Source organism: Microtus pennsylvanicus, chromosome 4 (assembly GCF_037038515.1).
Source record: "Microtus pennsylvanicus isolate mMicPen1 chromosome 4, mMicPen1.hap1, whole genome shotgun sequence".
Taxonomy (NCBI): domain Eukaryota; kingdom Metazoa; phylum Chordata; class Mammalia; order Rodentia; family Cricetidae; genus Microtus; species Microtus pennsylvanicus.
This window is the reverse complement of record NC_134582.1, coordinates 129287800-129311409: the sequence shown is the minus strand read 5'-3', so window position 1 is coordinate 129311409 and position 23610 is coordinate 129287800. Positions and strand designations below refer to the sequence as shown.

The 23610-nt window shown below is 43.5% G+C and overlaps 1 protein-coding gene across 4 annotated transcripts in view; it reads left to right on the top strand.

The window, feature by feature from the left end:
• The window catches only part of Fam107b (family with sequence similarity 107 member B), a 227721-nt gene extending 205670 nt beyond the window's left edge, over positions 1 to 22051 (top strand). For 3 of the 4 annotated variants that reach the window (XM_075970468.1, XM_075970471.1, XM_075970469.1), the window contains 3 exons: positions 11312 to 11495; positions 18734 to 18884; positions 19406 to 22051. In XM_075970468.1, coding sequence (XP_075826583.1) covers positions 11312 to 11495; positions 18734 to 18884; positions 19406 to 19522 — 452 coding nt within the window. In that variant the 3' untranslated portion in view covers positions 19523 to 22051. Of the gene's footprint in view, positions 1 to 9143; positions 9267 to 11311; positions 11496 to 18733; positions 18885 to 19405 lie in introns of those variants that run through there. The other variant, XM_075970470.1, reaches the window with a different exon arrangement.
• The last annotated feature ends 1559 nt before the right edge of the window (positions 22052 to 23610 follow it).

The window sequence follows — 23610 nt, the reverse complement described above, 5'->3', positions numbered from 1 at the left end:
TAGACTTGGACAAAGAGTGGATCTCTTCTAATTATGCTTTAGAACTTACTTGCCAGTTTCCTTATTGCAGTTCAAAATTGAAAAACATTGTTTTCTTTTCCTTGTAGTAATGGAATGAGAGCCAGTGCGAGCAGCTGAGTACAAACTGTACCTTCTACCGCTGGGTGACACTGTTAGACCAGTGGAACCAAGGGCTCTTGAACTTCACACTTCTTCAAACTGCTTTATACAGGACTAAAGGAAACTCTTGAATCTAAAGTATGCACTGGTCATTTCTCAGCTATTATGTGATAGTATAATTTATCAGTCTGAAGCAATTTTAAGGCCAGTGAATATAGGGTAATCAATTATTAACAAGATCATTAATTAGAATTTCAGTTGCTTGGAGGCTTGTTTAGATTAATGTGCTGCATATTAATGAACTACTAATTATTTCAGGGGAACATTTATACAAATACTTATTTTGTACCTGACACAATTTTCTGCTGATTTATCTCACCAACCCAGTGCTGTGTATGGACTTGTAGTGAGGATTTTATTGAGCTGTCTTAAGAGGAAGCATAAGCTGTTGCTTGGGAAAATGAACATTGGTTTCTCTGTACAGATCTGTAGCAAATATAGCTTGTTTAGAACTTGTGCCAAGTTCCTGAGATCAAATTAGGAGGAACTTGCTCAGTGTGTGCCGATCAGCCCTCCCTGGTTCTCAGCTTCTTTTGTAAACCCAAGGCCCACCTTCTAGGCTTGGCATGACCAGTACCTGGTCACATTCAGTTGAACAATGTGTGACTGATATTTCTGAGGACAAGGAATGTGGACAAGTCAGTTCAGAATGAATTTTAGGATCCTAAAGGAAGTATTTACAATGTCCCATGGGGACAAAAAAGTGACACTGGAAGAATCCCTAAAAATGGAACTGAGTGAGGTTAGTGGCTCCATTGCATGTTCAGACTCCTCAGTGGGTGCCTCATTCATAGTACTTCGTTGAAGAGGCATTTGGTGTGACATGCTGCGTGGGACCACGGAAAGTGATGTGGAGTAAGAACAGAGGCATAGCAGGTCTTGCAGCCAGAGGCATTGTGTTGAAAGTGGGAGGGCTGAGGATGGAAGTGAATCTCAGAGGTCTCTTTCTGCTGTGGTATTAGAATCTGCCCTTGTAGGGACACAGTGGAGATGGTGACGCTAACTGAAAAATTAGCTTCCAGGGCAGAGGGATGTCTGAATGTTAAATCCCTGGGAGCAAGGGCATCTAACACACCAGTTCAGATGAGGGAGATAGCCCATTAGGAATACAGTGTGGTTCACTGAGAGAGACGCTTTGATCTATGTCTTTGCAAGATGGGTGGAGTTGTCATTTTACTGGAGGGTGGAATCAAAAGTGGGAGGAAAACAAGAAGAGAAACACACACACACACACACACACACACACACACGTATGCATTTGTGGGAGAATTGGATCCAGAAATTCAGGATGACTGAGAACCTGACTATGGGAAACCTAGAATGGAGACCAGACAGCTGAGGTGACAGTGATGCTTAGCTTGTGGGCTTTGGACCTGATTAAGTTAGCATATTGGATTTGTCTAAGAGAAGAAAGGATGGTCAGGAATGATGGAGCCCAGAGAGGAGCTGATTGCAAGACTTGGGGTGAGAAATGAAGAAGGAACAAGTGATAAGACGATGGCTTCCAAATGCATTTCAGGCAAAGACTTCGGACTTCATGGAGGCTTCACGAGGATACTGTCTGAGACAGGTGTGAAATAAGGGAGTTAGAACAGCACAAGATGACTTGTACCAGCGGGAGGCTGGTGTGGACGGTGTACAGTAGACCGCAGCGTTAGTCCGTGTTTGCCTGGATGACTGTTGCTGCAGTAACAGCTAGGTAGGGTAAGGTCTGGCTGGCCTTTCCCTCTCGCACCTGGGTGGTGTCTGGTACTGCTGTAAATAAAGAATGGAATGAAGGTTGGCTGCACGGTTATCTAGAGGTGGGTGCTGAAGTCCACTGTTGGAATTTGAGTCAAGCTAGGAAAGATGGCAATGGTCCAGAGGCTTGCTTTAGAAAGGGCTTACACTGCAGCAGGAAGGGAGAGTTTGCAGCATCTTCAAATGCAAGTGTGGGGTGGGGTGTAAGGCTCTAGACTTGTTCTTAACCACCATTGTCCCTGAAGGCCGTAGAGCAAGAAAAACCTTTGTTGCAGACCCCAAGCGCTGCAGATGAACAACAGCTCTGTGTTGGAGGACAGACTGAGGAGAATGTTACCCACAGGAAAGCTGTAGGCCAGTGAGTCCTGACTGAGTTTCTTGATGGTGACAGGGATGGGAGCTTGTACAATGGCACTGAGTGGAGGAAGAAGAGCATTTGTTGTCTTTAGTGATTCTTTGGCTGCCTTCTGGATCCCGTTCCTTATGGATGGACCTTGACAATCATGAGCACAGCACATTTCATCTGAAAGAGTGTCTGATTGGCCATGAGGCACAGCCAGCCCACAGAGGACAGCTGGGAAGGGGATGCACCACCGCGGTGATATATCTCTGGAGTCCTCAGCCATTTGCTGGCCTAATCCCTCATGGATTCCTGGGGTTGATAACCCAGGCTGTGCTTTCGAGCCTCAGAGGGTGCTGAGTAGGCTGTGGGTATTTTGCTCTGGCTTGCTATCTTCATTCTCCTGTGCTGTGTGTTTCCACTTCCTCATGTGGGCCATCTGTCTGTCTGGTCACCCCGTTCAGTGCTTACACAGGTGTGCTGTTGTTTGCCAAGGCCAAGGAACCTTTTCCCCCACTGTCATGCACACCTCAAAGAATTAGAGTAGTAGTCTAATCTAGGAGAGCATTCTGAACTCTGCCCTTGAAGGATCTAAATCACCTTCTGGTATGTGGGTGGGTTTTATGTATTTATTCTTGTGTCCTTCAGCCTGTGGTATCAAAAGCATCTTTAGGCAAACTCCCTGCCTCTGAGCCACACCTTGACCCAACAATGATATCTTTTTTATTTTCCTCATCTCTTTGAATTTTGTCTTTAGACTTTTCTAAAGTTGTTTGAATATCCAACTTCTTATCAAAACTGGCTTGTTCAGGAATTGCTGTCTTTTACTTTGGCTTTGCTCACATAATTGACCAACTTTAGATAGGGACTGTTTCTTGAAGGCAGAGGGAATACAGTTATTTTCCCTGCTAGTGTTTATGGAAAGCAACCCAAACTGTTGTTTACTAATTGGCAGCATCATTATCTCCTGATGAATCCACAATGGGATCTGGGTACCACACTGACACATTACCTTTGCTTCTACTGTTTGCTTTCTTATAGCCACCGTATATACTTGAATAACCTGTGGTTGAATGGTAGTACAAATCCACAATGACACCAAGCCTCTATCTTAATTAAATACACAGGCCAGTGAGCTCTGTCTGATGTCAGTGGCATGGAATGTAGACTATAAACTATTACAGTAGCTGACAGCTCATTGCTTATCTGCTTGTGTCCTGTGCATAGGCTTTCTTTGAAGATTTTACAAACAATGCCTCTGTAAAGATCTTCCTTGTTTCTGTTTTGGTCTTTTTGGAGTTCCACCAACAGTGGTTAATTCATATTCTACAAGATGTGGGGGAGATAAAATAAACTGCATACGTGGACTAGGTTCTGTGAGACCTTTCATATTTATGTCATTGGCCCGTGCTCAGGACATTTTCTTACATGTGGTGGATTACTAAAAATCCTAATGAGAGAGATGCCACTCAGTGTTTGAGATCAGGCCGAATCAAGGAGATTGGGGAATTTGGGGTTTCCCAGGCCGTGGCAGGCATGGAATCCTCCCAGTGCCTGGCCTATCAGCAATTCCCTTGTTTTCTCCACTTCCTCCCTTTCTGTGCCCTCTCTTTCACCCTTCTGGGTCAAGATTGGGAAAAATGAACAAAGGCCAAGCTTGGGTTCTCAGTATTTACTTCTGTTTCTACACTAGACTTGTAGGGTTCTGTCGTCATCCATTCTGAGCACTTTCTCCGATAGAGAGGAGATGTTGAACTAGTGTTGGGGCATGGATGGACACTGTTGGGTGGTACATGGGTTCTACCTCCATATTCCTCATGTTTAGAACAGTGCACAGCTGTTGGAATGTTAGCTCTGATTTCCAGCTAAGGAAGCCAAGATGCAGGGTAAGTCATTTAAACAAAATCACATGACTAGTGAATGACTTGAGTAAGGGCCTGTCCAGGAATGCTGGTCCTCAGGCCAGCCCTTTATCTCTGTGTCCATGTGTGGAGTGACGTGTTCTGCACGTTTTGTGAAATAGCCAGTGGAACCTTATGCAAGTGGGTGAAGTAGATAGGTACTGGACCGGAGGCAGAATAAAAGTGTTCCATGGTACATTGTGTATTAACGTGTCTCTGTTTTATGTTGTTCAGATTAGATACAGGATTACTATGCCTACATGTCTAATAAGATGGAAGGCCAAAATCTTTTTTTATATACTTTTAATTGATTCTTTGTGACTTTCATACTATGCACCCACCCCAATCCCATTCATTTCTGAGTCCTTCCATGACCATCCTCCACCCCCAATAAAATAAAAAAAAAAACCAAAACCAAACAAACAAAAATGATTTTTTTTTGCTCTTCTGTCTTTCCCGCCTCTCCATCATATATTCATTTGTTGTAGTGGCCTTGGGAGCTGCATGTCCTTTTGCCCAAGCAGCTTTATTTGCAAAGTGTTCATTGTAATGAGTTGTTGGTCTGGTTCAAGGCCTCTGGCTTCTGGTACACCATCAATACTGGACCCTCACCAAAACTTCTCTCAGATATCTTGCTGTTGGCAAGGCCAAATTCTAGTAGCATTGCAACAGCAAAGTGATTTTTAGTTGATAGTCTTAACAGCGATGTTATGTAACTTGTATTTATTGAGGTGTGTTTACTATGCCTACAGAGAAGGGCATGCACCAGAAAGGGCCATTTGATGAATCTTCGGAGTGAGCACTTTGTGCAACCAAAGCTGGTATTAGCACATGGTGCATCATATCCAGGAATCCCCCATCCCTGCCTTAGTCTTCTCTTCACTTAGTCTCCACTCCAAAGATAACACCATCCTGATAGCAAATAACAAGGAGTTTGATTGTTCTGTACATATAAGTATATGCCCAGGTGTTCTTTTGTCCCATCACCACCTGGTTGGCCTGACACTGGTCCAGCGTATCATGGCTATTACTACATGCTCTGACTTCTGGGTGTTTCTTGCTTTCCTTCTTTGTGCCGCCCCCTTTTCCCATCTTCTAAATATAAACTATGTGCCTTGTTTAAAAATACATTGGGGGAGGGGTGAAAAACTGATGAGAAAGTGAGTTTGGACATTTTCCCAAGAACGTCATTGTGTGGCATTTGGACAGCAACATATTGAGAGAAAATTGGTCAAGATTTCATCGCTGCTTTAAATGGGCCACTTGGGAACGCTCCTCTAAAGTAGTAGAGCTTGGCAGGATATGAAAAGTGACCCTGTTGTGTTTACGCAGATAATCCCAGAGGGGTGGGTGTCGTTCCCCAAGCATTCACATAGCAGGTTTGTGTTCATAGGTCCTCCAAGCATTTGTCAGATGCCTTTGGGTATCAGATGATGGCTCCTGGTCCCACACTGAGTTTTTAGGTTTACTTTAAGGCCAGGCTGTTCAAGACATCGGCAGATGAGGCCAGTGCCGCTGGAGAGAGTCCTGCACTAACTCATTTTCCTGTCTGTCTGGGAATCTGGGGGCAGAGGGAGGAGACTGCCATGGATCCAAGAAACACCTTCCGGTTTTCAGGCTGACCCAGGCCTGAGTTTGCCAGTCTACAGTCTTAGGCATCTTGGGTTTCTCAGAGTTGCTAGCACTTGCCAGAATCTTCTAGAGCCAGTATGGGGGATAGATTCTCGGAAAGAATGCCTCAGGATACTTTCAGCATTCCAGGAGTAGTTGCTACAGTTCAAAAGTTTAGTTGCTTGGTGTCGATTGGCTCTGGTGTGCCTTATGTATATGTATATGCATCTTGTATATCCATTGCCACAAAAGAGGTAACTCTCTAAGCTAGGATTCAAGTCTAAAGGTTTCTAGATAGAATTGGATTTTTTTGTTATTTGGGCAAATGAAAACTGTCATAATTTGTAAATTCTAATTTTCAAACCATGCAGGTTAGTCTTTGCATTTTATGTGTTTTATGTACAGATGTGCAAAGATGGGACCAGAATAGCCTGATAGTGAATCTCAGCCTCTTCTCTTGGCTCCATGTTTTTAGTGGGAATCATTATTTAACTCGGAAAGACATTGTCTGGAGCCATGATACCCCGATAGTGTCTAGATCTGTACCTCGATAGTGTGATAGACAGACCTTTTACCATTTCCTGGAAGGGTCTTTTGCTTGTAGCATGGTGGTCTGAGAGCTACTGAATGTTGGGCTGGGGAAAACACTTGATAGTTAAAAATGCTTATTGTCAAACATGAGAACCTGAGCATGCTCCCCAGACACATAGAATGTTGGGTGTAGTGGCGTGTGTGCACCAGTAACTCCAGCAGTAGGAGGCAGAGATAGGGTGTCCCTTGGGGTTCACTGGCCAGTCAGCCTAGCCTGATTGATGAGTCCTGTGTGAGAGACCCTGCATCAAAGCAAGGTGAAGAGCTCTTGAGGAATGACTCCTAAATTTATCCTTTGTCCTTCACATATAAATGTCATGCACACACTTAAATGTGAATGGAATACACCCCTGTGCATTGTTAATTTGAATTTATGGTTTGAAAGAAAATATGGTCAAAAGAAATGAGTTACACCTCTAGATAAAATAGGTAATGGTATTGGCTATAGCTTGGCTAGTAATAGCTCTGACTTAAGTACTCATATTCATGGCAGGGATCAAAGAGGATGCCTAGGTAATAAACAGGTTCCTTTCACATTATTTCATTCATTTTCAAAGACAGGCGGAGAGCTGAAGTCAAGGAAATTAAGCCTTGACTAAGATCTCAACGCATTCTATTTTTCCTTAATTGAGCCAGCACTGATTTTTCTTTCCTTGACTTCATATTTGATAGACAAAACAGCAGCAGCAACAATAACAACAGAAAACCTGATTTTATGGTCCACTAACATCAGTATGATGAGAATATCTTGTGTTAATGTCTAGAAGAGATACTTTGTGTAAGGAAAATACCCCTCTTGACTTCCAGACTTTTCTATCACATCTTTACTCTCTCGGCCTTTTTGGTTGCTTGATGCTCAGTGAAGAACCCTCCTGGCTGTTTTTTTTTCTGACCAAGGAAGTGAAAGATCTATTTGACAAGAACATTAAGTCTTTGAAGAAAGAAATTGAAGAGGACACCAGAAAATGGAAGGATTTCCCTTGCTCTTGGATTGGAAGGATCAACATAGTAAAAATGGCAATTCTACCAAAAGCAATCTATAGATTCAATGCAATCCCCATCAAAATCCCATCAAAATTCTTCACAGATCTGGAGAAGACAATAATCAACTTTATATGGAAAAACAAAAAACCCAGGATAGCCAAAACAATCTTACACAATAAAGGATCGTCTGGAGGCATTACCATTCCTGACTTCAAACTCTATTACAGAGCTACAGTATTGAAAACAGCTTGGTATTGGCATAAAAACAGAGAAGTCGACCAATGGAATCGAATAGAAGACCCCGACTTTAACCCACAAACCTATGAACACCTGATTTTCGATAAAGGAGCTAAAAGTATACAATGGAAAAAAGAGAGCATCTTCAACAAATTGTGCTGGCAAAACTGGATGTTGATCTGTAGAAGAATGAAAATAGATCCATATCTATCACCATGCACAAAACTCAAGTCCAAATGGATTAAAGACCTCAATATCAGTCCCACCTGGCTTTTCACCCTACTTTGAGCACAGGTCCAAGATGCCAAGTCAAGTAGCTCAGGGGCTCCCTCTACTGGTGTCTTACCCCTGACTTGGTTACTTTTAATAAATGTTCATATAACAAATCCAAGGTGACTGAAGAATGTCAAGAGATACAGTCTTTGCAATAAAGCAATGAAAAGTTACATGCAGATGTTTCTGTAATGCATAGTTGGTGCATACTAGAAAAAGGGAGGGAAGATGGTTCCATAGCTGTTGGAGGCCAGAGTTTAATTATAGTCAGCAAATTAGGAAAAGCTTTCTGGAAAACAGTGGCGTATGTGTGTCTGCATCCGAGAGGCCAAATGAGATATGGTTTGGTGTGAGGATTGGTGTACAGAATAGCAAAGGACTATCATATCTGCTAGAGGGATCAGCAGTGGCCCAGGCTGCCTGGTGGCGGACAGCCAAGGACAATGAAGGTACAGTACATAGTGCCTGTGCTACTTCAGTCAGAGCACGGGCCCTGCAAGACAGACATATTGCCATATGTCCAGGATTCTGTTGTCGGCCTTGGGTGACTGTGAACAGGATGGCTGACAGAGGAAAGAGTCAGGTAGGAAAACCATAGAGATGGCCTCCTCTTTCCTCTTGTCGTGGCTCCAGGAAGTGAAGAAGTGACCCTATCTAGTTCCTGCATCAGCCACTCTGTGGTACAACCATGAGGGTACAGGGAGGAGCTGCCTCAGGCTAGTTCACCCCCTTTCCACCTCCTGTACAGTAGTTTGCAGGAGGTACATTGCACACGCCTACTGCCTGGGTCTCAGAAGGCTCAGGGTCTATGCATGGGACTTGGAGCTCCTGTGCCCACTCCCCTACTCGAAGACAGAGAAAATTAAAGACAGTGTTTGCTCTGGTTAGAGAAGAACTCATGGAGCTCCACCCCACTGCCTCAGGGTCTTGTCTGTCTAGCAGGAGCCCCCCTGAACGTCTCATCCCACGATTGCTGTCAGGGAGGAGGCCTTCTGAAGCTAAAGTCTGAAAGGGACGTCATAAACACCTGCGCTGGCCACCCACTTGTACTCTAGTGTCCAACCCAAGTCTCCTCTCACCTGGAGGTGAGGCTGCCCTATTCTCTCCTTGTCTGCCTCAGTCCATTCCCAGCCTTCCTTCCTTTGTAACTTTGACCTTTGGAGTCTCTTCTGCATTGAATGGATGTCATGGCTTGGAGTAGAGAAGCAGGTCCTTTTATGGAAACAGGTGGCTTGCTTTGTCTACTGATTAACTAGAATGAATCTGCTCTGGGCTCTTTTAGACAGGTCAGGACTGGAGAGCTGTGCCTTGTGCATTTGAGATTTCAAGCACAGAGTCATATTTTCCCAGGAGCAGCGGTGCTAAAGTCAGGCTAGCTATGATGGGCTCCCTCACTCCCTATATACAAGGTCTGTATTTCTCTTTCTGGTTAAGGTTGCAGGAGTTCTATCAGCACCTAGGGAATGTGTGGGTTCCTTTTTATGTTTTCCTCATTTTGTAGCTTTGAGCCTTAATATTAAATGCAATGTTACTTCAAATATTTAAATTGATGCAGCTATAGTTAATTTTCTATTTTACTTGACTTATTCTATGGGTGTCTAATATGTTTATTTTCATGTTAATTTTTGGATCTTTTTACAGCATTTGCCTTAAACAAACATTAGGTGTTGCAGTTTGGCATACCTAGGTTTTGAGAGTAATGGACTTGCAATTTGGTTTTAGCTGTATGTCATTAGCAGTATAAGCACTAACAAGACATTAAGTTTTGTTCTTCTGTTTGTCAAAGAGCCTGAGTCTTTCGTTTCTAGGGCCATTGGAGTGGGATGTGGCTCTGTACCTGCATGTGCTGTTACTGAGGTGCTGGTGGTCGCTGGCTGTCACTTTGCCTAGTTTTGGCTTTGGTGCTTAGTACCTAGCCCACTGGTGACAGTGCGGGTGTCAGGGAGACGAGCTCTGAAACTCAGACTCCTGCTTTGATTGTCACTGAATACGTTTGCTCTTCCCCAGTGTCTGCCCTGGAGTCTGTGGATAGATCCTGCATTCTCTCCTCTCTCCACCTCCACTTAGCCCACCCCTCCCTTAACCATCTGTGCTGGGTGGCTTCATGGCAGAAGTAAAGGTAGAAGCTGACATTGGACTAACTAAGAGCTCGTTCATGGAGGAGCTCTTTTCATTCTTTGTAGTACAAATTTCCATATATTCAGTGTTAATTCACCATCTTCCATGTACCTGAGGGGACTGGGGATTAGAACTGGAGGAGAGGTGGCCCTTGTCCTTGCAGAGAATGGACAGAAACCTGTGATTACTCTGTGTCTGGATTGTGTCGTGGTGTGTATGTTCAGGAAGGCAGTAGTGCTGGATATGAACCATTTAGGTGTGGCTCTTCTTCCCATACATTCACTGTTCTCTGACCCAGTGGTAAGCTGTAATAACCGGAGTTAGTAGTTATCACCGTGTGCTTTCCAGAGAAGGTAAGGTTGGGATACTCAGTTGTAGCCCGGTCCTTATCTGATTTTGAGTTTGAAAATCAAAGTCACTGAACTGGGACAGTCAAGCACAAATCTCCTGTTAATTATTATGAAATATTCATCTGGTTTATTCTGAGGGCAGGGAGGAGGGATGGGGTCAGCACCAAGGAATGTATTTGGCATGCATGGCAGGTTTTTACTGATGCCAGCCCGGGCCTGGCTTCTACTGTGCAGCCAGTCCTGGTCCTCTTGCTCCAGCCCCCAGTGGGATTTGTCTTCTGTCATGAAATAGTAGTCACAACACCCACTGCATGTTGCACACAGCCCTGCATAGTTACAGGTGTCTAAGAAAGGAGAGACAGATAGATGCCTCTCCATGAAGGGGGTGCAAACACTGGAGCCATAGAGTGGACAGCTCCAGCAAGGCCTGGAGAGAGCCAGGGAGGAAGCCTCAGACAAGGGGTTCAGTGGCGCTGCTCAAGTATGCCAGCATGTTGTTCTGCTGTACTCCAGAGACGTGTTCTCTATATGTCCCCAAAGGGATCTTGCTGCAAGGTCACCTGCCTTCCCTTCCTTGGCTCTCCCTCAGTCCTAGCCCGGAGAATAGATGAGTGGATGGAAGGGAACAGGCTGCCTGCTAGCCATGCGAGTGCTAGAAGCTTTGTCTCCTTGCAGGCTCGGGTAGTGCGGATTCATTTGCTGAGGTTGAGGAAAGAGCTGGTACCCAAGTGTTTCTTGTGAGCTTGCCTTGCAGTGTGGGGGCAGAAAGTGTCTTATGTGACTGGAACTCAGGGTGTGATTGGCATGGAGAGGAGTGAGGTCGGAGAAGTGAGGTTTTATTTTGCCCTGTTGCTTTCTAATCCTTAGGCTTAATTGATGATGTCCCTGAAATAGACACCGGAAGACAGCATGTCCTAGTATGACAGACTGGGCACAGCTCTTAGGGCCTGAGCATCAAATAAATGTACCTTCTCTTTGTGTTTCAGACAGCCCGCTTGAGGACACTGACCCCAGAGACTTCTATCTCAATCCAAGAAACATCATGGCTGAGCCAGACTACATAGAGGATGACAATCCTGAACTAATTAGGCCCCAGAAACTAATCAACCCTGTCAAAACATCCCGAAAACATCAAGACCTCCACAGAGAGCTCCTTATGAATCAAAAAAGGTATGACAGTTTCCTGAGCATTGTTTTCCTCCAAGAATTTTTAAGGTAACCAGGTTTTATTTTAATTGTGTTTACAAAGGCTTCAAGGGATTGTTTGCTTGTCTGCCATATTAAAGGCATCCTTTTAATGAATATCCCAGAGCTGTCTCTCCACAAAGCTTCTGCAGGTGTGGCTGCCACTGCTGGGGTTTTACACTGTCCCTTACCAAATGTATGCATATTTTAAGGAGCATTATTATTTATTTTCTTTGTGCTTGTGTTCGTGCATCTGGAGGACAACTTGGAGACCTCTCCTTCCACCATGTGGGTCCTAGGGATTGAACTTGGTGTAGAACGTGGCAGCAAGTGCCTTCACTTGCTGAGCCCACGCATGCTATTTTCAAACGTGGGTGGAAGAGGCTGGGTTAAGGGTGGGAGAGAGTGTCCTAAGCAGAAGAGAAATGTTTTATAATTTTAAATCTCTGACATTTTGGAAAGTGTAGGAATCAGATTTACATCCTGCCCGTGCTAATGTTTCCTAGTTGTGGAGACTTCCTAGACTTAACAGATAAGAATATTCTTCTTCGTGTCTTTATTGGTTTCTTTTATGTAGTTTTACATCGTTTTCCTCTTTCCCTTGAATTTTTAGAAAGGAAGCAAAATACCTCTAGTCTTCCTTTGCAGACTGTTACTTCCATCTCGGCCTGAATGCCTCTGGATTCTGGGACTGGATCCTGCTATACGTTTGTTTACTTATTATTGCGTGTTATGTGTAGTGTGTGGGAAGGCATGTGTAGAGATGAGGTTGACATCAGGGCTTTCCCACCTTTTCCTGCTTTAAACAAGGTGTCTCACTCAATGTGGAGCTGTCTGGTTGGTGGACGGGCTGGCCAGCAAGCTCTTAGGACCCTTCTGTCTCCACATCTCTCCACATCCTAGGACTGGGGTTACAGGTGCTTGCTACTGCAACGGGATTTTTTTTTGTAGTTGTGAGTTCTGGGGAATTCAAACTCAAGTACTTAATGCCTACACGGCAGTCCATCTACCCACTGAGTCATCTTTCCAGCCAAGGTCCTCTGCTTTTTAAGTGGCGTTAGAATAGACCAGTGCACAGGGATAGTTATAGATGCAGGGTCACTTTATTGAAGAATGAGTAAGCTTACATAAGATTGTTTTCAGATCTGTGAGATTGTAGGTTACTCATCCCTATGACTCTGCTAAGCCTTCATGAAAAGATCTACAAGAAGCTCCAAAGAAAGATGCTCAAAGCAAGTTCAACTCAGGCTAATTTGGGGGATTAAAGTGTGTAGCTATGCAAAAATCAAGTCTCCCATGTTTGACTTACATTAATTGCCTGATTCCTCTCATTTGCTTGCCTCTTTTTCTAATTTATAGTATTGGCTTAATCTCTATAAACAGCTGGAATCTTTTATTTCTCTCCCCTTTTATTCCAAACCCCTTTTGTGATCTTGAGAGAGTCCTTAGCCCTTAGTTGGGCTTTCTGAGTTTCTCTAATTCACATGGAATGGATAAGGTAAAATATTTGTATTGAGAACAGACTTTCATCACATCGTGAGCCAGTAATCAAGACTGGTTACCCACGAACCAAACAGAACATATGTATTACATATATCAAGCCATTATTTGGCACTAAAATTTAGAAATTAAAAAATCCATGGTATCTAAAGAATATATGATATAGAAGATAAATAAAAGCTAATAAACAAGTTTTTATCCTAAAACCAGTTATGTATTGCCTAATAATGTAAGATTTTTACATTGAAAAACCTGCTGTATCTTCTACAGAAGGCGAAATAGATTCTTTTTTTTTTTAATTTAAAAAATGCTCCCCCCAAACTATTAAATGCACTTTTGGTCATCAGAATCTTTCAAGGAATCAGCAGTGTGCATGTGTGATGGTGCCACGTGAATAGGGAAGGTGGGATGGGGTCCATTTTATCACTCATATGTACTTATTTCAATGGATATTATTATTAATCAATTTTCTATTAAAGGCTTTCTTTTTCTTCACTATATAAATGACAAATCTCAAGAGAGGCAGCTTGGCCAGTATCTCAAGGCAGTTCAGATTACACAGTGAACTATGATCATACCGTTTCTCTCGAAACTCAAAGCCCATTACCTTTCCACATTGCGCTGCTACCAAAGGTCACATTGATGCCCAGGTCTAGGCCAGGACCTGGTGGCCATGTTGGTACCCAAGGGCCATGCTGCCACTGGGGCCATGCTGATTTTGGTGGCCTGTGCTATCATTTGAGGTCATGGTGTCAGGCGGGCCAGGACTGCTGCTGAGAGCCATGTCTGGGTCAGTGGCTTTCTCACACCCAGGGGCTGTGTTGCTGTCCAGGGCTCATGATACCATCGAAGGCTATGCCAGTGTCATAGGTCTGGCCACAACCTGGGGCTTTGTTGGTGCCTGAGGGTCATGCTGCCATGGGTGCTATGGCAACTTGAGTGGCATGCACTGCTACCAAGGACCGTGTCTGGGTCCATGGTCCTACCACAGCAGGCTCTGTACCACCAAAGGTCACATGGATGCCGGAGGTCTGGGCTGCAGCCTGTGGCTATGTTACGTCTGAGGGCCATGCTGATCTGGATGGCAGTGCAGGCTGTTACCATGGACCATGTCTGGATCTGTGGCCCAGCGTCAGCAAGTCTGTAACATCATCAGATGTCTGTAACTCCTGTGGTCACCAGGGTCTTTGCTCAGGGTCTAGACAGCCACCTGAGACCATGTTGGTGTCTTAGGGCCTTGCTGCTGCTGGGGCCATACTAATTTGGGTGGCCTGTGCTGCCACCAGGGCCATGGTTACATCCAGGCCTGAACTGCTGCCAAGGGGCATGTGTGAGCCTGTGCTCCTGCTGCAGTTGGGGTCTGTGATGATGTCCATGGCCCATGTTACTACAGGAGATCATAGGAACCATGTATGTTGGACTCCGAGGGCTGTGCGGAGCTGCCCTGCTCCTCACTGACCCTACTGCAGCATGAGAACTGGCCCCACCCTCCATTGGAGAGCTGACCCCATCCCTTACCATGGGACTGGGAGAGCTGGCCCTATGGCATGGAGCTAGGAGAACTGGCTCTGCCCCTTACCTGAGGGAGCACTTCCAGTGGCCCAGACCGACCAGCTCAGCTACCATCCAGACCCACATCCTGGGCCTTGGGTTGGCCCACCATATCATCTACCCCATGTAGGACCTGCTGGAGCACGTGAAGAAACTAGCCCTGCAGAACAATAGCCACAGGATATCTGAGAGGAGTTTCGGTGAGGGTTCAGTGATGATGGTGTGTCAGAGGACTTGAACCAGACCAGTGACTCATTGCAATGAACATTTGCGGGTGGGGCTGATTGGAAAGTGTATAGTGCATGACACACCACAGTTCCCAATGCCAGTGGGATGAATGAAGAGGCGATGGAAAGACAAAGGAATGAGGTGGTTTGTTTGCTTGTTTGTTTTGTTATTAATTAATTTGGGGGAACATGCTGCAGGGGTGAGATGGGTGAGTATGGAGGGACTGGGAGGTGAGTGGGATTGGGAAGCATGGTATAAAATTCCCAAAGAAACAACAAAGAATAATGTTTAAAAGAGAGAGACAGGCAGGTCTGGTTGCTCTGAGTCCTATACTTAGCATCAGTATCATCCAAGCTGCTAATAATATTTTGGCAGAGTAGTTTGTAACCTGTAATCTAGAAAATGTGTATTCGGTAAAATTAGGATGGACTGTGGCTTTATCTTCTTTTTCACAAACTTCATTAACTTTTCATCTAAAATGCTTCTTAGACTTTAACTCGGTGACCCCTCCCCCACTTTTTTCTTTTGGAATTTTATACCAGCAGCTGGCTTGCTTGTGCTGGCGCCAAAACCAACAAAGTCCCAATCCCATGACCCAGGCAGGAGGAGAGAAATGCTTATAGAGAGTTCCTGGGGCAGGAGTCATCAGCGCTGGTAGGGAAGCTGCGCTGGGGTGGAGAACTGCCTTAAAAATGCCTCACAGGGTCAGTGAGCTGGCTCAGTGGGGAAAGATGCTTGCTGTCAAGCCTGAGGACTCAAGTTAGTCCTTGATGCACACACATAGCAGGAGAAAGGGGAGTCCAGCACTTTGTGCATACTGCGGCATGTATGAGCACACACACATACAAATACAGAAAAACAAACAAGTATATGTAATAATTTTTAAATTTTTATTGCTTTATAAATAATACCATTCAAAATTTCCACTTCCTCCCCTCCCCTTTCCCTCCCACTCCCTCACTCGCCCTTCTCCAGTCCTAAGAGAGGGCAGGGTATTATGCCCTGTGGGAAGTCCAAGGCCCTCCCACCTCCATCCAGGCCTAGGAAGGTGAACATCCAGACAGACTAGGATCCCAAAAAGCCAGTACATGCAGTAGAGACAAATCCCAGTGCCATTATCATTGGCTTCTCAGTCAGCCGCCATTGTCAGCCACATTGAGAGAGTCAGGTTTGATCACACGCTCATTCAGTCCCAGTCCAGCTGGCTTTGGTGGTCTCCCATTAGATCAGGAGAGGATTGGGAAGAGCTTGGGGGAGTGGGATGGTTGAGATGGAGGAAGGGCGGATATGGGAGCAGGGAAGAAGATATCTTAATTAAGGAGCCATTTTAGGGTTGGCAAGAGGCTTGGCTCTAGAGGGGTTCCCAGGTGTCCACGGGATGTCCCCAGCTAGGTCCTTGGGTAGTAGAGGAGAGGGTGCCTGAACTGGCCTGTCCCGTAGTCAGACTGATGACTATCTTGAATAACCATAGAACCTTCGTCCGGCTATGGATGGAGATAGAGACAGCGACCTACATCAGAGCACTGGACTGAGCTCCCAAGGTCCAGTTGAGAGCAGAAGGAGGGAGAATATGAGCAAGGAAGTCAGGTCCGCGAGGGGTTGGTCCACCCACTGTAATAAAAAATTTTAAAGCCTCCAAATCTCCCTTTTTAAATTAAAATAATGTATATATTATGTATATATAGAGGACGTCATTGTCATTTAATCTTCCTTCTCAGTATCCATTGATGCAAAAGCTTGCTCAGTATCTTCATAATCAGCATCTGAAAATTTTAAATCTCAACATCGCATAATAGGAATGAAATAAACATAGGATTTAATCCAATCCTGAGAATGTGTTGGGGATTTCAGATCCAAACTACAATACCTACCACAAGAATACACCATAAATGATGCTTTTGCAGTTTGCTTAAAGAGGAGAGTCTGGGACATGCATTCAACTTTTAATTCTATGACAATTGATGTATTTCACGACCTTTTGGCATAAAATACTAGTCTTAATTTTAAAGACTGGCTGTGCTTGGGACTGGAGGTCTGGCAGTTAAGAGCACTTGCTGCTCTTCTAGAGGCCCTAAGTTTGGATCTTCGCACTCCTGTCAGGCATTAATGTAACTCCAGCTGCAGGAGATGTTGTGTGCTGGTTCTCCTTGGGCACCTGCCCTCACATGCACACGTCCACATGCACATGTGCTTGAGCACATGGAGGCGTAAGTCGCAAACAATGCCACACCAGTTTGGAATTATGATTAATAGGATGGTATTTATTTAAAGGGGAAAAAACTTACAGATCACCGTCCCAGACAACAGCCCTCTGCGCAACCAGGAAGGGAGTCTAGTCGCCAGCGGAGCAGGAAGTGAAGAGAGAGAGGAGAGGGAAGTGGCCGCTTTTTTAAAGGGAGAGAGACCACGCCCCAATGGGCTGGTATCTCAGCGGCTATAGGCTGGAGGAGCGGAAGGACCTCCTGCAACAAGCACACACTAATCGGCTCTGTTCACTGTAACAGTCATAGGTTGCTCTGTGGGAACTGCTTGGTCTTAGGTACACTTGCCCACCAGGAACTTGGTCTCTGGTCAGTCTTTGATCACTGGTCAGTCTTGACGTGGTTGGCCATTGTTGTTTGTATAGCTGTCAGAGCTCATGAGGAGAGCCTACCGTTTCCTTTCTAGGGCTGAAGGGTTGATTTCCAAACTTCAGAGAGGCAAATTTTAGTCTTGACATCAAGTCTGAAGTCTGTTCTGGGGATTTAGCAAGGCTACAGGTGGTTCTTTACTTTCTCATCGACATAGGAAGTTAAATGAAAAAATATTTAAAAAATGAAAAAATAAGAAAGTTAATTGATGTGCTGGCGTAAAATTTAAGATATATATGTGTGTGTGTGTGTGTGTGTGTGTGTGTATGTATATGTGTTCTTGACTGTTATCACAGAAGGACCATTTTTTTCTAATATTTTCTGTCACTAAATATTTTATCTTACCATCTCCATTTTGTAAAGTTTTTGAGCAGAAAATGAATAACATAGCTAAGCCCATTTCTGTATTGCAGTGGATATCAGCTTAATCATACATCAAAGTTTGCTTGGCAACTTTGGTATAACCCAGAAAAAAATTATTAATAATTGGAGTTATTTTTGCCAGTGAAATATATAGGGAGATGTCTGAAATTTAAATTATTCATATAATTAAGTTCTTAGTCCTAAAATTTAATTTTGTCTATAGTTTAATATTGAGACCTTATTATTCACAAAACTGAGGAAGTCTTAATTCATTTTCCTTTATGATACTTTTGGATTTTTTTTGAAACAGCATTTATTATGTAACCCAGGCTAGTATCCTGCTCTGACCTCTGTATGCTGAAATTACAGTATGCCTTCACACCCACCTGGTTAGGTGATACTCGGAACTCAAATGGACTTTGATTATGCTGATTAATGATTTAATTTCCTTGACACCCTGTGTGCAGTTTTGTTCCTGTTCATTCTTGGTAATTGTGAAATAAACCATAAAATAATAAAAGTAATCTCCCTCCTTTCATTAGAATGTACAGCAATTTCACCTGCTAGTGAAGATAGGGAAAGAAGAGATGTATATGTTATTTTAACAGTGTATCCTTTATTATCAGAGGTGGAATATACCAAATCCTCATTCTCTAAACAACTTCAAAAATTTTGTTGTGATTTAAAAAAAAAAATCTAGGTAAGAGAGATGCCAGAATGGTGTGTGTGTGTGTGTGTGTGTGTGTGTGTGTGTGTGTGTGTGTGTGGTTTTCTAGGAAGTGTGAAATATAGACTGGTTTGTTGTGTCTTGTGTGGCTGTGTTTACGTTTTTTTTCCTGAAAGATTAGCTAACGGTTTTTCCATCTCTTCCTTCCTTCCTTCCTTCCTTCCTTCCTTCCTCCCCTCCTCCTCCTCTTCCTCCTCCTTCTTCTGCTCTTTTTTTTTTTGTAGGGGTCTTGCCCCTCAGAATAAACCAGAATTGCAGAAGGTGATGGAGAGGAGAAAACGGGACCAAGTGATAAAGCTGAAGGAGGAAGAAGCACAGAAGAAAAAATCTGATCTGGAAATAGAACTATTAAAGCGGCAGCAGAAGTTGGAGCAGGTAAAGCTTGGATGAAAACAGTCTAGCTCTGAGGATTTAGGTTGTTGGACTCTGGGCAAGCAGAATTCCAGCAGGCCAGATGTGCATGTGTGTACCCTGAGAGAAAAACAAGGAGCAAATATAGTGCAAGGCATAAATCCCATTGAAGGCAGACACTCAGTTTCTGTTAGAAACCTAAAAGAGTCACTAGAGGCCAAAGCAAACCAGAGGGGTGGGAAGAATGTTCAGTGCCCAAAGCACTGGCTGGCAACAGGAGCTGAATTCAGATCCCAGAATCTATGTAAGTGTGGGGTGGATGTGTTGTGGCAGCCACCCTGGAATTCCAGGACTTGCAAGTAGACAAGGGATCCTAGACCAAGCCAGCTAAGTAGACCAATCACGCTGACCAGCATCGGTTCAAACACACACACACACACACACACACACACACACACACACACACACATAGATATTTTTCCTGAAAGTTGGGATTCTTTTAAAAAGCCTCCCAGTATATAAATAATTTTTTTTAATGTATTTAGCTTGAACTGGAGAAGCAGAAATTGCAAGAAGAACAAGAAAATGCCCCGGAGTTTGTGAAGGTGAAAGGCAACCTCAGGAGAACAGGCCAGGAGGTGGCCCAGGCCCAAGAGTCCTAGGCCCAGGCTGCCTGTGACCTGGCGTGTCCCCACCATCGCTGTAGGAGCCATGTCTAGGTACCTTTGCAGCGCTCGTCTTGGGCCAAAGTCCTGAGGAAGAGAACCCAGACAACTGCGAATTTTGACTATCAAAAAGGATCGGGTTTGATTTGCCATCGTATCATGCTAGATGAATCGTCTTTGACGGTTGCTATTCCCACTCGCCAAATGAACGACATTGACCAGCACATAGCACATGTGTTATCATGCACCTGTGGTTAGAGACTTTAGACAAAGCAAAACACAAAAGCAAGCGAACTAGAAAGTGGACACTGGAATAACACTTGAGGGTTGCGCTACTCAGCTTTTTTTCCATTCCAAGTTTAGTGGGACACAGAGCCTTGTTCTTTTCAAAACTAAAGAAATTGTGTGGAATCCTTCCTTTGGTTAACTGTGAGATCATTTTGATTGTATCAAAATGCTTTTCATCTGTCATGTCAAATATTTGTATTTCATTTTGAGAACCCAGAATTTTCTTGTTTAATGTATACCCCCCTCCCAATACAAATTAAGAATGGAAGATGTTAGTCTTTAACATTTATGTTTAACTATACCTGTTTCCTTGGTTGACAGTGAAATTCAGAAATAGGATAAGAAGTTTTGACATGTCAGCGCCCATCACGAACGTGGTATAATTTCTCTAGGTTCTCAGTATGATATGCTACATGCTGCCTTTCCACTTCCAAGAAGGCACATTGTGACTGTTCCTTTATTGTTTTGATGACCGTAGGCTTTCTCTTCAGTTTTAGTTTATGATTTCTTGCTCAACTTGTCTTTTTAGATGAAGCAATTCCTTAGTTCTTTGGGGGATTGAACTAGAGTGTGTAACTCAGCCTCTGTGTCCCATAGTGAGGCCAGATCTTTTGAGTTCTCCTGAGAGCAGTATAGAGGGTTGTCCATGAGGACTGAGTGACGAGGCCATTAGATACTAAATGTGATACAAATAGAGATCCATTTCTAGGAGGTTTTAGTGGAAGACTTTATACTTTTTACATTTTGAGTGTCTTTGAGTCTTAGCTTTAAACATTTCTCATGAGCGATCATGTGTTTCTTTCCCCCTCTGTTTGTTGTGAAGAACGACTGTTCTGTGCTCTCTCAGCATGATGCTGTTGGTAGGGATGGTCTTGACTACTGTGCTTCATCTCTCAGGAAAAGCTGAGGGGCCGGGCAGAGCTGCTCAGTTTCCTCATGCTAGCTAGCATGCTGTTCAAAGAGACATCTAAGTTAGAAATAATATGAAAGTTCCCATGCAAAATATATTTTATACTGCAGGCATGGGATTTTTTTTTTGTATTTAGTGCTTCTCCCTAGAAATGATTTAGCCAGTAATTTCTACACTGAAGACTTCTATTTCCGAACTTTCATGATGCACAGAATGCTGGGTGTAGTGCTCTGGAATCCTTGATTGGCACACTAGACGCTGGCTTTCACTGGGAGCACCCAGTTTGGTAGTTAACAGGCCCAAGCTCCATCCAAGTTTGATTAAGAAATAGATGGGTGATAATGCACTGCTAGGTAGAGAAACTTGAGAGTTGATTACAGTGAAAATGGATTCTTAGTCTTATCAGCAAGTGTTATCTAAATAAAATATGAGATGCTGAAGATAAAATTGTTTGCCTTTGAAGACTGGATGACAACTTCGTCATCCTTCTTTTTGATAAAAGAAGGTTCATTCCTGATTGTTGGAAAAAAATCTCCAATGCACATTGATTATTCTTTCTTTGTGTGTGTGGAGTAATGATGTCAGATGTTAGGGTGAAAAATTGGGACCGGCTCAGTCCTTTTTATCTAACTGGAAGTTAGCTCTTGCAATGTGTATCCTGAGAACAGTTCCACTGTGTGATAGGATCTTCGAGGGCCATCACCAGCTCATTAGGAACAGGGCCGATTCTGTTTCTAAACTCAAGGGACTCATTCACAAACACATTTCTTTCCTGGTTGCACTCAGACCTGTGATCTTCCTTGGTGGTTAGTGCTATAGGTCTGGCCAAAAGAGGACTTGTAAATAGCACGAAGTGATGGCTTCTGCTGGGTCCTGGGGCATACAGGTAGTGAGGCTTGTCAGAGTCTGCATTTTAAAACACCATCGCTCTTTCCTTGCTCCTAACACTGTGTAGTCCAAACCCCGAGGACTTGTCAACATCTGAGCAGTGTTGTGCTTTAAGCCACTTTTAGGGGGGGGAAAGGCTCCATTTTTCCACTCTGTAGTTTTCTTAAAATAGATCTGTGTTTTGTAGTCTCCTGCTAGTAAAGTAGTTTGCTTTCTAAGCTATAACAGTCGACTTTATTCTTCTACTCTGAGAATCTTGACCCGTTTGAGTGTACATAATATATATAAAGGGAGCCTTAATGGATTTGTTTTCATAATTTAATATTTTTTGTATTTGCTCTTGTATAATTGTTTTTTTAATGAAAAGTATTACAGAATCAAGGGTGGAATTCTTAGAACCAAAGTTATTCTTAATAAAAATCACCAATGCTTGGACCACACAGCCGTGTCTGTCTCATTGTTTAAGGTGGACTTGTAGTCCCATGAGAGGAGGAGTATTGTTCAGTTCAGAGATTAAAAGGTAGCTTCCAAGTCTCCCCGGGTGCCAGTTCTCTCTGACAACAGGTATGTCTTCTCTCTGCGTGCCTTTTGATTCTGAATACTTATATGGCAGATAATTTCATCCTAAGATATCAGTGGTTCTAAGTGTTGCTTTTGTATAAAGCATAGGGCTTTATTGCAACTGTTGGTCTTTCAGGTAACAAATAGCCTGAATTTTAAGGAAACAGTGGAAGATATATTTTTGGAAGACTTAGTGCTTGTTAATAGTACAGTTTTTAGTAATCCTGCTTTTTGTTGTTGTTTTGCTTACTCAGTTACATGCACTCTACCCTCAAAGAAGTGAGTTGGGAGAACTCTATACACATGGCTGTATTATACTATTGGTTAGAATAGTTGGGAGGTTCAAATCTCCCTCCTTGACAGTTATGCCTTACTGCAGAGATGTAAATGAATGTCTGTTCCCCACAGAAGGGACACTGAGGATATACTGAAGAAACAGTTGTCCCCATGTCTGGCTCAGTGAACCAGGGAGGTTGTCAGGGTTTCCTTCAGGAGTGGTCAGTCAACAGAGAGCATCACTGAAAGCCCATCACACATAAGGACTCATAAAAGCTGCATTTGCTGCAGGGAGAGTCTCCTTCCCCTGGCAATTGTTAGTTACAACTTTGGAGAGGAAACGGGTTTTATTTACTTCCTAAGTCTTACATGGGGTCAGTGAGTCTAAGTAGCAGTGTGAAGAAGACAGCAGAATGCTGGAGATATGAAAAGGGAAGGGGGGATTACTGGGAACGGAAGGGTACAGAGGGAAAGAGGAGGCAGGGAGGAGAAATTGTGTATGAACTGAACATGTGTATTTTTCTTATTTTATCAATAAAAATACTACTATTTAATTAATTTATATTGTATTAGATATTATAAATATTTTTAAAACCTGCAAGGTGTTCTACCTGCGTAGCTTGCGTTAGGGCCCTGAGTTCAATCCACAGAAATAGAATAAATGAAAGTGTTTTTTTGTTTGTTTTGTTTTTGTTTTTTTGGCATGAACATGCCTTCAGGACGGAAGGCATTCTGGACAATTTAGCTACACAACACACTTTTTACTGTCTAATTATAAATTTTGACCACTTACTCAACTTATGGTATCTTTGGACTCTTGATCTTAAAGTCTACTTAGAACTCTCTTGGATAGTTCAGTTGGTGGTGTGGAACACTGTAAAGTCTCTTAAAGATTTGTTCTTTCTAAGGTTATCCTATGGACTCTAAAACTAGCGCAGAAGATGCATTCCACAAAAGATCTGAGTGATAGCTACCCCCTTGGAATAACTTAGATACTCAGCACCCACTTAGATGCCACTTGGTCCAAATGGCACTTGGGCATGGCAGCCCACCTTTAACCCAAGCACTCAAGAGATAGAGATACGATCTTCAAGCAAGTTGGCTAACTAGACTAGCTAAATTGGCAAGCTCTGGGTTCTATTTCAAAACTCTGCTTCAATAC